Source organism: Panthera uncia (genome assembly GCF_023721935.1).
Source record: "Panthera uncia isolate 11264 chromosome A1 unlocalized genomic scaffold, Puncia_PCG_1.0 HiC_scaffold_16, whole genome shotgun sequence".
In the NCBI taxonomy this organism is placed as follows: domain Eukaryota; kingdom Metazoa; phylum Chordata; class Mammalia; order Carnivora; family Felidae; genus Panthera; species Panthera uncia.
In genome coordinates, this window is record NW_026057576.1 from 24,577,846 (window position 1) to 24,594,478 (window position 16,633).

Below are 16,633 nucleotides of genomic sequence, written 5' to 3' on the forward strand. Positions count from 1 at the left end.
TAACCTCAACATAATAAAGGCCATCTATGAAAAACCCACAGCTAAGATCACCCTAAATGGGGAAAACAGAGATTTTCCTCTACCGTCAGGAGTAAGACAGGGTTGTCCACTCTCACCACTGTTGTTCAACACAGCAATCAGACAGCAAAAAGAAGTAAAAGGTATCCAAATCGGCAAGGAAGAAGTGAAATTTTCACTCTTTGCAGATGACATGATATTCTATATAGAAAACCCAAAAGACTCTACCAAAAAACTGAACTGATAAATGAATTTAGTAAAGTCGCATAGTACAAAATCAATGTGTAGAAATCTGTTGCATTTGTATACACCAACAATGAAGCAAGAAAAAGAGGAATTAAGGAATTAATCCCATGTACAACTGCAGACAAAAAAGTAAGATACCTAGGAATAAACCTAACCAAAGAGGTGAAAAACTTGTGCTCTGAAAACTATAGAACACTGATGAAAAAAATTCAAGATGACACAAAGAAATGGAAAGACATTCCAGGCTCCTAGATTGGAAGAACAAATATTACTACCCAAAGTAATCTACACATTTAATGCAATCCCTATCACAACACCAACAGCATTTTTCATGGAGTTCGAACAAACATTCCTAAAATTTGTACGGAACCACAGAAGACTCTGAAGAGCCAGAGCAACCTTGAAAGAAAAACAAAAACAAAAACAAAAACAAAAACAAAAACAAAGTTGGAGGCATCACAACTCCAGACTTCAAGTTATACTACAAAGCTGTAGTAATCAAAACAGTATGGTACTGGCACAAACATAGACACCTAGATCAATGGAACGGAACAGAAATCACAGAAATGAACCCACAAATATATGGTCAATTAATCTTCGACAAAGCAGGAAAGAATATCCAATGGGAAAAGGAATGTCTCTTTAACAAATGGTGCTGAGAAAACTGGATAGCCACATGAAATAGAATTAGCCTGAACCACTGTCTTACACCAAACACAAACGTAAATCCAAAATGGATTAAAGACCTAAATGGGAAACCTGAAGCCATAAAAATCCTAGAAGAGGGGTGCCTGGGTGGCTCAGCCGGTTGAGCGTCCAATTCTTGATTTTGTCTCAGGTCAAGATCCTAAGGGTCATGGGATTGAGCCCCACGTCAGGCTCTATGCTGAGCATGGAGCCTACTTAAGATTCTCTCTCTTTCTTTGCCCCACTTCCTTGCTCTCATGCTCTCTCTAAAAATAAATAAATGAAATGAAATGAAGTGAAATGAAATGAAATGAAATGAAATAAAATACTCTAGAAGAGAATACAGGCAGTAACTTCTTAGACACTGGTCTTAGCAACTTCTTCTAGATATGTTGCAAGGGAAACAAAATAAAAAATAAACTACCGGAACGACATCAAAATAAAAAACTTCTGCACAGCGAAGGAAACAATCAACAAAACTAAAAGGCAACCTATGGAATGGGAGAAGATATTTGAAAATGGCATATTGGATAAAGAGTTAGTATCCAAAACCTATACAGAAATTATCAAACGCAACACCCCAAAACTAAATAATCCAATTAAAAAATGGGCAGAAGACATACAGATGGCCGGCCAACAGATACATGAAAACATGCTCACCATCACTTATCATCAGGGAAATACAAATCAAATCCACGTGATATTCCACACCTGTAAGAATGGCTAAAATCAACAACACAAGAAACAACAAATGTTGGTGAAGATGTGGAGAAAGGGGAACTCTCTTACACCATTGGTGGCCCGTTGGTGGGAATGCAAACTGGTGCAGCCACTGTGGAAAACAGTATGAAGGTTCCTCAGAAAGGTAAAAATAGAACTACCCTATAATCTGGCAATTGCACTAGGTATTTATCCAAAGAATACAAAAATAATAATTTGAAGGGATACATGCACCCTGATGTTTATAGGAGCCAAACTATGGAAACAGTCCAAGTTTCCATCAATTGATGAATGGATAAAGAAGATGTGGTATATATATATATAAATGGAATATTGCCCAGCCATAAAAAAAGAAGGAAATCTTGCCATTTGCAACAACATGGATGGAGCTAGAGAGTATTATGCTAAGCGAAATAGGTCTGTGAAAGACAAACACCATTATGATTTCACTCATAATGCAATTTTTTTTTAACGTTTATTTATTTTTGAGACAGAGAGAGACAGAGCATGAACGGGGGAGGGGCAGAGAGAGAGGGAGACACAGAATCAGAAGCAGGCTCCAGGCTCTGAGCCATCAGCCCAGAGCCTGACGCGGGGCTTGAACTCACGGACCGCGAGATCGTGACCTGAGCTGAAGTCGGATGCCTAACCGACTGAGCCACCCAGGCGCCCCACTCATAATGCAATTTAAGAAATAAATGAACAAATGAGAAAAAAAAAAAAAAAAAAAGAGAGGCAAACCAAGAAACAGACTTTTAACTATAGAGAACAAACTGATGTTACCAGAAGGGAAGTGGGTGTTGGGATGGGTTAAATAGGTGATGGGGATTAAGGAGGGCAATTGTGAGCACCAGGCACTGTATGGAAGTGGTGAATCACTATATTGTATACACTGTATGGTTAACGAACTAGAATTTATTTATTTTTTCCCTTCCCCACTTAACTAACTAGAATTTAAATAAAAGCTTAAAAAAAAAAGATGGCATCATAAGAAACAAAAATGGAAAGATGGAGAAAGTCTGTCAAAAAGGAAATTTAGCTAAGATCTGTGACAAAAATTACTCATAAACTTTACACAGAATGAAACACACAAGAAAATGAATGGCTCTCCGATACTGTATAGTTTATACCATAAATATGAGTCTGTGGTACTATACGCTATTTTTTAAAGTTTTTATTTATTTTGAGAGAGAGAGAGAGAGGAAGAACAAGCCTTCGACAGAGAAGGAAAGAAAGAATCCCAAGCAGGCTCCGCACTGTCAGTGCAGAGCCCGATGTGGGGCCTGAACTCACAAATCATGAGATCATGACCTGAGCCAAAAATCAAGAGTCGGATGCTTAACCGACTGAGCCACCCAGGTGCCTCTGTGGTACTATATGCTAAATATAGTATCCCATAAAATTGAAGGAGTATTAATAATCCTTTTATGAATTTGCTGTAGAACTGAACAAAACACTTTCAAGTACTGAAAAGAAAAAGATCTGAAGAACTTAATCATAGGTCCTAAAATCACTGGGTTGTCTAATTTCCATTTGCTCCATTTTTCTGATATTTTCCTCGGAAGAAGAGTCCCTCCATATCTGGCTATAGGCTAGACATCTATTTACCTATAGAGAGGAACAGAAGGAGAGAGAAAAGCACAACTGACATAGACATGAATAAATTCACGTAAACAAGGGAATGTCTTTTCTGGAAACAATCTTAAAGGCTAAATTACAGAAATGCCAATATGTTATTTTTATAAAACACCAGTTAAGAAAGAGTAGACAGGCACTGCAACACTAGTCATTCAAAGCATGCGGCTTACTTCCACACCACCTCTTTTTTTAAAAAAAAAAATTTTTTTTTTTAAGGTTGATTCATTTTTTAGAGGCAGAGACAGAGCACGAGTGGGGGAGGGGCAGAGATAGGGAGAGACAGAATCCGAAGCAGGCTCCAGGCTCTGAGCTGTCAGCACAGAGCCCAATGCGGGGCTCGAACCCACGAACTGTGAGATCACGACCTGAGCTGAAGTCGGATGCTCAACCAGCTGAGCCACCCAGGTGCCCCCACACCACCTTTTCTGTTGCCTCTTCTGCCTCAGGTGTGTTGGTTCACCTCAACTTTCTATTACAACTCTTAGATTTCCCTTAATCTTCTGGACCAAAGAGAATTTACAATTTTGCCACATGTGCAAGGTAGGGTGCTAAAATCTGGAGACATTACCATACCATCCACATTTTAAGAATAACACGGGGGGCGCCTGGGTGGCTCAGTCAGTTAGGCATCCGACTTCAGCTCAGGTCATGATCTCACAGTTTGTAGGTCTGAATCCTACATCGGGCTCTGTGCTGACAGCTCAGAGCCTGGAGCCTGCTTCGAATTCTGTGTCTCTCTCTCTGAGCCTTCCCTGCACGTGCTCTGTCTCTCTCTCTCTCAAAAATAAATAAACATTAAAAAAAAAAAAAAAAAAAAGAGTAACACGGGGTATTTTATAACCAATTCTCCACTAAAATGAAAACTCCATAAGAAGCTTTTCCAGGGCACCTGGGTGGTTCAGTTGGTTGGGTGTCTGACTCTTGATTTCGGCTCAGGTCATGATCTCATGGTTTTTAAGATCGAGCCTGCATAGGGCTCTGGGTGCCAGCCTGGATCCTATTTGGGATTCATTCTCTCTCTCTCTCTGTCTCTCTCTTCTCTCTCTCTCTTTCTCTTTCTCTCTCTCCTCCTCCCCTACTTGTGTGCACATGTGTTCTCTCATTCTCTCTCTGTCTCAAAATAAATAAGCTTGAGAAAAAAAAAAAGCTTTTCCATTTTACTATTACCTACAACCAAACTGAATGCCTGGCAGAGAAGGTATTCAATTTATAGTTACAGAATGAAAAGAGAAGGTCTCATAATTCTTGGTACTGATGGACAAGATAAACAGAGTAGAGGAATGAATGAAGTGTGGAACTATGGAAGTCAAAACTGGAAAGCTATAGCCTTCGGGTGCCAATTACTCAAGCATTCAAATTTGAATTAAAGGGAGTAAAAACCTTCGGATGGGGTAAATTTAAGAAGTAGTGCTGGGGGTATTTCTAATTTACACTGGTTCATTTCCTAATTTACAGTGGAAGATTTTGTAAAAAGCAGAGTCAATAATGCATTCTATCCAAACTTCTTTTCTTTTTTAGCAAATTATTTAGCACATTAATGAAAATGTTTCTTTTTTTAAAAACGGAGATATAACTGATGAAACATTTTATTAGTTTCAGGTGTACAACATAATGATTCAATATTTGTTATATATTGTAAAGTAATCAAAATAAGTCAACATCCATCACCATATACAGCTACCAACATTTATTCCATTTGTGATGAGGACTTTCAAGATCCACTCTCCTAGCTAATTTCAAATACGCGATACAGTATTACTAAGTATAGTTACCATGCTGTACATATGTCCCCATGAGTTTTATTTACTTCCTCCATTTTGCCTCCCCCTACCTCCAGGCAACCACCTGTCTATTCTCTATATCTACGACTTTTTTTTTTTTTTCTGGTTTGTTTTTTTAGATTCTGCACAGAAGGGAGATCATATAGTATTCAGCACTATCGATAAAAGCATTTCTTGCCTATTTTGACAGTAACACAAAACTTAGTGCACCTGAAGTAAGGTCATTTTGTGGGAGAATCTCTATGTATCATTTAACCTAGGTGAACCCGTGGCTTTAGTTTCATGGAGACAGTATGATGGTGTATAAGGACTAGAGAATTTAGAATTATAGAAAGGTCTAGAATAGAATTATTATTCATTACTAATCAGCCCTCTAATTCCAGAAAAGTGGACCTCATAAAAGTTAGTTTCTCCCTCTATAAAATGAAGTCAGTAAGTCCAGATCTCTGGGTTTTCTTGAGATTTAAATGAGATAATTCATTGGGAAATCGCAAGCAATTGGTGTCACTTTCCTTATTTTCTTTCAGGGAGAAATCTGTATTTTCCCTTTGGAATCATAATTTAAAAATAGTACCTTTAAGTCATCATGCCTTCTATGTTTTCAAAATACAGCCAACATGGGCAGAAATACATGCACAAACAAGCTCTCTCACCTTAGCTCTCCTCTCCCTGTCAGCTGGGGTGTCTGTCCAGACCGATCGATCCCCAGATTTCTCATCGGCTCGTCTCTTAAAAGTTCTGGGCCCGAGACCAAAGTCTTTCATTTCTGGAGGAAGCTCAGTCATCCATGACTCTCTTGTAATTGGTTTGGATGAATTCTTTAAGAGAAGTAAAAAAATCAAACAGTCAAGAAAAAAAGAAAAGTAGCTCAGAAAGTGTTTGTGAGATACTGTATAAGTGGTCATGTTTCTCAATTGAAGCTTTAAGAGAAAGAATTTAATATAAAGGATTATATTTTGTCATATATGTTACAATTACCTCATCCAATTTATTGTTCTTTTGACTTTGTTATCTTTTGCCACACAGAAATTTTTAAATAGGCAAATTTGCCAGTCTTTTCCTTTCCTTTTACAGCTTCTAGGTTACCTTGCTCCTAAGTTTTCTTTATACACATATTGCATATATTTTATTTATATTATTAATTATATTATATTATTATTTATTTATATTACTTATATACATAATGCATATATTTTCTTTCATCTCGATTTTAAAATTTAGATTTTTAATCCATTTAGCCAATTTCTCAGAGTATAGTATATTTAAAACTTACATCATCTCCTCTGGTCAGTTTTTCTTTCATTCTCTGGGCCCTTTTTTCAAACTCTGTCGTGACGCTGTAGTTAACTGGTCCTTTTGCAGGCATGGGTCCAACAATGTCCTCATCTTCACTGCTATCTGTTTCCTTTTGAAATAAGACATTGCCTTTAAACCAGGAGCAGAGCTATGGGTTATAGAAAATGATCCTAAAATACATAAAATTTCACTGCAATGGATTACTTAGAGACAATAAGACAAAAACGCAAACAATGTATTGCTGGCTAATCACTGAGCAATGAGGACCTTTTCCTCGCCTAAAATCATTGTTGCACCATGTGCTAACTAACTTGGATGTAAATTATAAAAAAATAAATAAATTATAGAAAAAAATACTCTCATGGTATCAGTAGTGAAGGTGTTAAGAATCACAACAATGACGAGAGCTATTATAAGTTGAAAATGTTCTGACTTAATCCTCACCAACAACCCTCTAAGACAAGGATAACAACCTGCATGATACTGACATGAAACTAAGCTCACCCAGGCGCCAATGGCTCTTGCCTTCTCTCTCCTGCTCTCTTCCCTCCAACCACACTGGACTTCTTTTAAAAAAAAAATTTTTTTTTAATGTTTATATTTTTGGAGAGTGAGTCGGGGAGGGGCAGAGAGACAGACACAGGATCTGAAGCAGGCTCCAGGCTCTGAGCTTTTAGTACAGAGCCCAACACGAGGCTCAAACCCACGAACTGCGAGATTATGACCTGAGCCGAAGTCAGATGCTTAACTGACTGAGCCACCCGGGTACCCTCACACTAAACTTCTAAAGCCCCAACTTTCCTCCTCTCTACATTGCTTTCTCTTCAAATAAGCTATCTGTGCTTTCTGGAACAATCTCTCCTGCCCTCTTTGCTGAGACATCTCCAACTCATCAGTCTTCAGTTTAGACATTTTCTCAGAGACAAAGACTTTTTCTCATTTCTTTAGGTTAGTTTAGATTCCCCTGTCATGGTTCCATAGTATTTTATCTCACCCTTTTTTTTTTTTTTTTTAATGTTTATTTATTTTTGAGACAGAGAGAGCATGAATGGGGGAGGGTCAGAGAGAGAGGGAGACACAGAATCGGAAGCAGGCTCCAGGCTCTGAGCCGTCAGCACAGAGCCTGATGCGGGGCTCAAACTCATGGATGGTGAGATCATGACCTGAGCTGAAGTCGGATGATCAACCAACTAAGCCACCCAGGCGCCCCTTGTCTCACCTTTTGAATCACTCATAATGTTAGATGTTTGTGTAATGTCCATATTCCCCACTACCCTGCAGGTTGATTAGTGTGATTATCTGGGACTATGTCTAACGTACTCATTCATTCAACAAATACTTCCGAATGTCCCCTATGGAGAAGACAAAATCTCCGTCCTCAACATTCTAGTGGGGAGAGGTCAACAATAAACAGAAAGAAGCAGTAACAGATGGTATCTGAGGTGCTGACAGATGCTATGGAGAGAATTAAAGGCCGGAAGGAGAGACGAGTAAAGGGAAGAGGAGATAGTAATTTTGAGCTAGGAGGTCAGAAACGACCTAAGGTGACATTCCAGCCCAACACGGAAGCTCTGAGAGGCAAACCACCACATAGATATCTAGGGGAAGACCACTCTGGGGAGACTTTGCAGAAATGAACAGTCAGGGGCAGGAGCCTGCTGGGCGTAAGTGAGGAGGTACAGCAAGGAGCACAGTGTGGTCAGATTGACGTTAAGAGAGAAAATCATGGAGCTCAAGGAGACATTACAATGTGTAGGGCTCTAGTTTTAATTTTATTAAAAAACTTTTTTAATATTTATTTAATTAAAAAAATATTTATTTACTTTTGAAGAAGAGAGAGACAGAGCATGAGTGGGGGAAGAGCAGAGAGAGAGGGAGACACAGAATCCGAAGCAGGCTCTAGGCTCTGAGCTGTCAGCACAGTGTAATGGCTCTGTTTATTGTTTTTATTTTTCATTTTTCTTAAGTAATCTCTACGTTTCACATGGGGCTCAAGCTCATGACACCACAATCAAGAGTCGCATGCTCTACTGAGCCAGCCAGGTGCCCCAGGGTTTGGCTTTTATGTAGAGAGAGGAGGAGCAGTGTGATAGTTCTGAGTGTGAGTGACACAATCTGACTTCATTTTACCCAGGCTGCTCTAGCTGCCGTGTTAAGAGGAGGTAACAGAAAAACAAGGTTTAAAATATCAAGATCGATAAACAGATGAACTGTGATTTGACTTAGACTAGGGGAGGAGCAGAAATGGTTGGACTGTGGATGTCCTTTGAAGGTGGGAGCAACTAGACTTGTTGACACTCATTCCTATGACCATGTGCCTCATACACTGTGGTAGGTACTCTCTAAGTAGCTGTTGAAGGAAGGAGTAAATGACTCTGAAGTTCATGGTCTTAACCACTGCATTATATTTTCCTTGGTAACAGCCACAGTGTAACTGCTCAGTTCTCAATAGAGATGAACATCCAGGAAGTTACTACAGAATAACAGACTGAAGAGGTGATCTAAAGCATTAAGAACTGGGCTTAAGGGGCACCTGGCTGGCTCGGTCGGGAGAGCAAGTGACTTTTTTTTATTAAAAAAAAACAACACTTTTTTAATGTCTTTTTTTTTTTTTTTCAATTTATTTTTGAGACAGAGCATGAGCAGGGGAGGGGCAGAGAGACAGGGAGACACCGAATCCGAAGCAGGCTCCAGGCTCTGAGCTGTCAGCACAGAGCCCGACGCAGGGCTGGAACTCACGGACTGGGAGATCATGACCTGAGCTGAAGTCGGTTGCTTAACTGACTGAGACACCCAAGCGCCCCGAGAGCAAGCAACTCTTGATCTTGGGGTTGTGAGTTTGAGTCCCTTGTAGAGTGTAGAGATTACTTAAAAGTAAATCTTTAAAAATAAAAAACTTAAAAAAGAAAAAACAAAACAAAACCGGGTTTAAGCTTTGGCTTTGATTAGTGCAAAGTGTGCAATCTTGGGTAAGTTACCAAATTTCTCTGGTTTTTAGTATCTGTCAGATGGTGGATAATATCTATTTCATAAGGTTGCAGAGAAAATAATATCCATATATGGGGAAAAAGCATTACAAATTATAAAGTACTCTACAAATCTCAGCTATTGGTAAGGACCAGGCCTCTAACAAGAAAACAGCTTTCATACTTGACTCTAAAATCATTGACCTATTTTTTCATAAAATCATTTAACCACCAGCTTTGTTAAATACGGGTACCAGAGATGGATGGATAAGAACTAATCTCAAGGTAGACCATTATCAAAAAATTCCTCAGCTGTCTTTTTTTCAGGTCAAATCACCATGATTCCTTAAACTTTTCATCATGTTGTATTTTCTGGCACTGTAAACATTGCCTTCAAGGATGAGAAGCATGAATAGATCACATTCTGTCAACATGTAACTGCCTTGTTATTTTTTTATAACATCTCATTTCTGTGATAAGCTTCTGATTTAGTATACCTTATAATCCTAGATTAATGTGGATGCAACTGTGTGACTGCGTATTAGTTACATTTGAGCCAAATGATTACACAGTTATTAATTACTCTGCAAAGTCTTGAGTTTGTTACATCTTATGCTTTAATCAAAAAATTTCCAAACCTCATAGTTGAAATATGATGATACTTGTTGTCCTGGATCATCTCGGCCTTTGTCACTTTTCTGAGTAGATTTAATAAAACCAGGTGGTAATGCAGGACCTATTATAGGCCTGAAAAATAAAATGTACCTTTAACATTCTCCCTGATTTTCAAAAGCAGTTTTTAGAATAAGCGTTCACAAAAAAGAAAAAGAAAAAAAAAAACAAGTACTAACAAATGTTGAAGATGAGAATTTCATGTAACATATTATTTGTATTTTATGACCCAGTATTTTTCTATAGTATCTTAAAAAAATACAATTTTCTCATTTTTATTTTCTATTTGTTAGTCAATGCTAAGATACTAAACCAGTAATTCTCAATGGCAGTGATGTATATCACTTCCTAAAAGAACTCCATTAAATAAAAATAGTATTTTTTAAAAATCCTTATTAAGAATTAAAGCCTGTGAAGATATTTTTCTATTTTGTGCCTTGGCTTTCAGTTTTGATATTCACTGATCACTGACAGGTGCATTAGGCGTGTTATAGTTATAGTCAGAACTCCTTAAGTATAAATTGAGTTCTAAGAACATAAACGGTGCATGCATACAGAGATGTCGGCAATTTATGGTTACATGTGCCACGGGAGTATACAAATCTGAACACTGTCCTCACTATGGAAGTGCACAAGAATGAAAAGTCATTTGAGACCTACAGACAAAGGAAAAGGTGCTGTGCTAGCCACATTTCAACCAGAGCACTTTTCTGTTTCCTCAAACAACCCCTAAGTCATTCCATTTTCTGGGTGAGCAAAATAAGGCCCAAGGACACCACACACTAGCAAGTGTCAGTGCTGGCGTTTGAACCCTGGTCTCCTCGAGGCCAAAGTTCATTTTCTTTCAAGGGGACCTATTGCTACATTTCTGAGGGAACTGACATCAGTCCAAATGGGAGAAGTGCCTAAAATCTGGGGCTTACAAAGAGAAAGCCTTACTTCAGGGAAAAAATGACAGAGACAAGATATTTTCTACTCTCTTTCATACTTTACGTTTCTTAATTCTTTCTTTCATACCAATGTTTTCCCCAGAGATGTCGCTGTACCAGTATTAACAAGCAAGATGGCAATGAAGTCCTAAGCTGGCTTTTCCAGGTTGCACTGTGTTCAATCAGAGCCTCACAGACAGGCTTCCGAGCAGAGGAAAATTGGTACTGACTCAGAAGGTCTGGGTTCTGATCCTGGCCATTTAACAGCCAAATACAACTCTCAAGAAAGACATTGCTGTACTTCTAACAATGTGCTTTCTTGAAAGGAATGTTATGACCCAGTGGTTAGCAAATTTTCTGTAAAAGGCCAGAGAGGACATTTTAGGCTTTGAGGGCCATATATGGGTCTCTTAGGCATGCCGGTCTTTGTTTTTTAGATGACCCTTTAAAGATTATTCTTGGCTTGGTGGCATACAAAATCAGGCAGCAGAGAGTCTAGCCTAATTTCCAAAAGGTCCAAAGTTAACATGAAAATTGGAGCTGAGAGATAGGATTGTAAAGTTTGAATATAAAATATACAATAGTTGGGGCGCCTGGGTGGCTCAGTCTGTTAAGCATCTGACGTCGGCTCGGTCACGATCACGCAGTTTGTGAGTTTGAGCCCTGTGTTGGGCTCTGTGCTGTCAGTTCGGAGCCTGGAGCCTGCTTCGGATTCTGTGTCTCCCTCTCTCTCTGTCCCTCCCCCACTCACACTCTCTCTCTGTCTCAAAAATAAATAAAAAAACCACATTAAAATATACAAGTCTTTTTGACTTGTTCTTGCATACTGGTAACAGTGCTCTGAATTATAAACAAGGTGGTGTGCAATTACATATTCAGCATTAAAAACTTTATAATTCTGAGAAGATAGGAATCAAAACTTACTATATGCTTACCTGGAGCCAGGCATCACGTAAGAGGCGCGCGCACACACACGCGCGCACACACACACGTATGTGCATGTATGTAAATATGAAATCTCAATCATCACAATTTTGAAAGGTACGTGTTGTTATCCTATTTTTCAGATGGCAATTCTGAGGTACAGAGAAGTTAGTCAAATTGTTTAACGTGGCACACAGGAATTGTTCTTTCTGTCACCAAATAACTAAGAAAGCATCTAATTTTAAAGGTAAATACCAGGATTCCAGCCCCAGGCCTACTGCTTACTATGTGTGCAACCTTATCTATTTAAGAAAAGGGCGAAGAGGGATAATGCTGCACTCAGTCTATCACAGAGCACTCTTGTGAGCATCAACTAAGGGATGTGGAGGTTTTTGATAAACTACAGAAGTGTTTATAGGCATGTAAATAATCATTTTTGTTAGAGGAAACAGTTACTTTCCCCTATGCGTTTCAAATGTTCTATAAATCTGTAAGTTAAAAAACAACTTTGGACAGCACTTTATTGAATCAACAAACACCTACTGAAATAGTTGGAAAAGACTGGCCTGAAACACTACACATTGTCACCTGGGAGGAGAATCATCCTGCTTTTTAAATCCGGGAGGAAGAGCTGGTCCAAAAAACCCTTCATCATCATCGTCATCATCCTGAGTTCTCCTCTGTTTTCTAAAAACACAGTAGTACAACGTTACACAAATTTTTTTCACGGAGAATTTTAAGTTTTAAAGGAAGCATTAACTCCAACTAGTTGTATGAACACTGAAACAATAAATTCATCTTGCCCAATGAGAACAAATGGACACCACAGTTGATCTTATATCAACCTTTTCCTGGAATTTATTTTTGGCCTAAAATAGTGCCATATTTTCTATGGCAGTAGTTTTCTATATTTTCTATAGCGTTAAAGATTCCACTTTACTGAGGTTTCAAAGAGTCTACTTGCTGAATGTTTTTGAGCAAAAAGTTTGACGTTAGCTTTTTATCTCATGCAGGAAGGTTTTAAGTTGCTAGTTCTGTCTTATCTTTAAAACGCATCAAAAAACCCTTGCTACCCAATACTAAACAAAAATTCCACTTTTCTTTACACGGACCCATGGCAAGGAAGGGTAGTTAGAAGGAAATCATTCATTTACTTAAGCAAAAACTGTACACTGCATAAATAATTTCTAAAAGATATCCTATGGCTCATCTAGAATACGTATTTAGACACTTCAGTAATACCTTAAGAAAAAATCTTTTAGATAAGAATTTAATTGAAATCCTAGATGTCTCCACAACTATCTACTACAATAAATTTCCTTCTAGAAGGTGTAGTTCCTGACGAAATGCCATATGAAACAATTTCTTCCTGTGCTGTAAAAATACAGATATGGCATTCCTGACTATCTGTTCCAGCCAAAGTATACTAGGTTTGAAGCTTGGTTTATTTAAGTGACTGACCTTGCACTTGGACCAGTGTCATCTTCTTCAGATTCTTGATTTCCTTCTTCGTACAATGAACTACTGTCCTCATCACTGTCTGATGACTCTGAGCTACTGCTTTTATAATTAGGGGGTAAAGCTGGTCCTGCAACTATAGGAAATATCTTGTTTAAGTCACAATTGGTCATAATTGTTGCAATTATACATAACTGTGCAATTATGCATAAACTGTTTCAATGAACCCCTTAGCCAACACTTTATACTTTATATTTTTATAAAAGTATACATTTTATATGTTCTTACACTATACATCTTTCCAGCACTCGCTGGCTATTACTTATTATGAACTTTTATCTCATTTGTTCCTGTTTTGTGCACAAAACAAATAAGGGAAGGGATTCAGATTAAAAATGGAAGGACTAGCCTTAGAAGAAGGTAGTGCATCTTTTCTATTGTAATCACAGGGAAGACAAAAAGGCTAAGCAAAGATTCAGGGAAGTTTTCAGGCATAGTGCAGAAAATAGAGTTAGTTCTTTTAAGATGGCATTTACTCTTCCAGTGAAGTAGAGGGAAAGACAGTCTGAGGAAGAAAAAGAGGCTTTTAAAAAACCATGGTTGAGATTAGGGAGAGAACTGCATGGGGAAACTGTCCGAGGACTGCTGGGCACAGCTGAGAACCCAATTAGGGAGGAGACTGTAATTTTTCGTAACATTAGCCTGTGGAGCTGTGAAGTTTTTTCTAGCAGCATTTGGAAGGCTGGATGTCGGCTCATGAGAAGGTAAACATTTGGAATGATCTAGAGCTGGGTTTTTGCCAGATGAGTTTAACAGAATACTGAATGGGTAAGGCAGCTGAAAACGTTGCAAGAGAATGGATGAATTGATGGACTGTGAGGTCTACGTCAAATAGGGGCAGAAGCAATTAAAAGGAGAAGGCCAAAAAGGATAGGAGGCAGGGTCTGCAGAGCTCAATGAGGTTAAACAACAACAATGACAACAACGACAACGACAACAACAACAACAACAACAACAAAGTCTAACAAGAATAACTGAATGAGAATGATAAGGGGTTCTTGCTGAGAAAGAAACTTGAATTTAAGTTTTCAGAGATAGAACAGATTCCAGTGTGTGATTAGAAATGCAGCTGAAATTCGTGGAGGTGATGGTCATTGCAGAGTCTGAAGTTGGAGTCAAAATAGCGAAGGCTCCACCTATTTTCCACAAGGCAGCATCTGGAGTACATGGACTGGTCTTGAGAAAACATCTCCACACCCCTCTCCCCGAGTTTTCTAATGACATGATCTCAGGGGACATTTCCCAGCATTCAATATTCCAAGGTATTTGAGTAAAGTTAATTTGTTCCATCTCAGACCTGTGTGCTCACTCCCTCTTCCAAACTCAGCGATCTCTTTCAGGAGGGTAGCTGAGTGTGAGGAACACAGGGCAGATATCAGACTGGGTTCAAGAATCCCCCACCTGAGAGCAATTCTGGTGCATGCTACAACACGGATGAACTCCAAAGACATTCCGTTAAGTGAAAATGCCAGTCACAAGAAGATAGGTACTGTATGATTCCACTTATCTGAGAGACCTAGAGTAGTTAAATTTACAGAGACAGAAAGTAGAATGGTGGCTTCCAGGAACTGGGGGAAATGGGAACGGGAACAGGGACTTACTGTTTAATGAGTACAGAAGTTCAATTTTGCAAGAAGAAAAGCATTCTGGAAATGGATAGTGGTGATGGTTGCACAATGTCAACGTACTTAGTGATGAACTGTACGCTTAAAGGTGGTTAAAATGGTAAATGTTATGTGTATTCTACCAGAATGAAAAAGAAAAAAACTAGATGCACATTTGTGGTCACATGATTTACAAAGAAAGTGACATTACAGTGCAGTATGGAAGGGAGGGTGATGGATCAATTAGAAACCTGTGAGGAAAAAAATAAATCTTCACCCCTACCTCACACCATATACAAGTATCAACTCCAGATGGACTGCAAATATAAACGTGAAAGATAAAACAGTAATGCTTGCAGGATAAAACAAAGGAGAATAATTCTGTAACCTCAGAAGAGGCAAAGACTACTTAAATAGGGTACAAAAAGCTGTAACCATAAAAGAAGAAAAACTAAAAATCAGAATGTACTGAAATTAAAAACTTCTGTTCATCAACACATACAAATGAAGAGTGAAAAGGCAAGCCACAGAATTAGAGGAGATATTTGCAACATGCATAACTGAAAAAAATGACTTGTCCAGACTACATAAAGAACTCAACAACAAAAAAAACAACAAAGAACTCAACAGTCCAGTAAGGAAAGACAGATCAGTGGAAAAATGAACAAAAGACTGATTTTAGCAGTATGTACTAAAGCTGAATGTAGACATATCCAGTGATCCAAAAATTTCAAAAGGAATGCAACATGTATTCACTAAAAGGTAGAGCAAACATTAAAGAAGATAGAAATGCATGAAGAGTCTAAAAAGCATTTATTTGGCAAATACAAAGTGCCCACTCTGTATTAAGGCTAGAAGACCTGTAAGCAGATATGCTGACAAGTTATTCAAAAAAGTGTATTAAATATATGATGTAATTAAGTGGAAGAAAACCCTGTGGGGGAAAAAGAGGGCGTGACAATGCTTGGGAGAGTTTGGAAATGCTTCACTGAAGCCTTCGCTGACACTGAAGTTGGGCCTCGGAGGATGGGGTAGGAGTTCGTCAGGTATGTCAAAAAATGCAGAGTGGGGCCAGAAAGCTCCTAGAGAATTTAGAAACTGCGCAGTATTAAACTAGTTCAATACTGGGCTGTGTGTGTCAGGTACAATGACAGGAGGAGAGGCTAGGAAGGCAGGTCGGGGGCTAAGGAGCAAAGCATCCCCTGCAAGAGCCATGAGCACTGTTCGTCAGAAGGCAATATGGCACAGAGGTTAGGAGCACTGGCTGTGTTCTAAATTGGGCTCCACCATTTACCAGCCGTGTGATACGGGCAACAGCCTGGGCTTCAGTGCTCCCGTTTATAACATGGAAATGATCATCTTTACTTCATACGGTTTCTAGGAGGATTAAATGACAATGTGTATCGATCGTTTGGCACAGGGTCCGGCCCGTTAACCGTTAAATGGGAATACATCTTCATTACAATGATTACCATCCTCCCCCGCTCGCCCCGTTCCAGCGCCACCTCCCCGCTACCGCTACCGCTAGAGAAGCAAAGTTAGCTCCGGTCCTCCTCGCCCACTTGCCACTGCTCCACCGTTTCAGGCCTTAGATCTCAATTCCGAGAGTGGGGCCGGGCCAGAAAAGGGGCGGA

The 16,633-nt window shown here is 39.0% G+C and overlaps 1 protein-coding gene across 4 annotated transcripts in view; it reads right to left on the reverse strand.

Moving 5' to 3' along the window:
• GPALPP1 (GPALPP motifs containing 1) overlaps nucleotides 1–16,633 on the reverse strand; it is a 33,182-nt gene that overhangs the window by 16,232 nt on the left and 317 nt on the right. For all 4 annotated transcript variants that reach the window (XR_007461105.1, XM_049646987.1, XM_049646988.1 and 1 more), the window contains exons 2-6: nucleotides 13,339–13,471; nucleotides 12,466–12,564; nucleotides 9,991–10,099; nucleotides 6,364–6,495; nucleotides 5,744–5,908 (exon numbers count right to left, since the gene is read on the reverse strand). Coding sequence is in view for 3 of the 4 variants with exons in the window: in XM_049646987.1 (XP_049502944.1) it covers nucleotides 5,744–5,908; nucleotides 6,364–6,495; nucleotides 9,991–10,099; nucleotides 12,466–12,564; nucleotides 13,339–13,471 (638 nt within the window). In the remaining variant the exon portion in view is untranslated. The remainder of the gene's footprint in view (nucleotides 1–5,743; nucleotides 5,909–6,363; nucleotides 6,496–9,990; nucleotides 10,100–12,465; nucleotides 12,565–13,338; nucleotides 13,472–16,633) is intronic.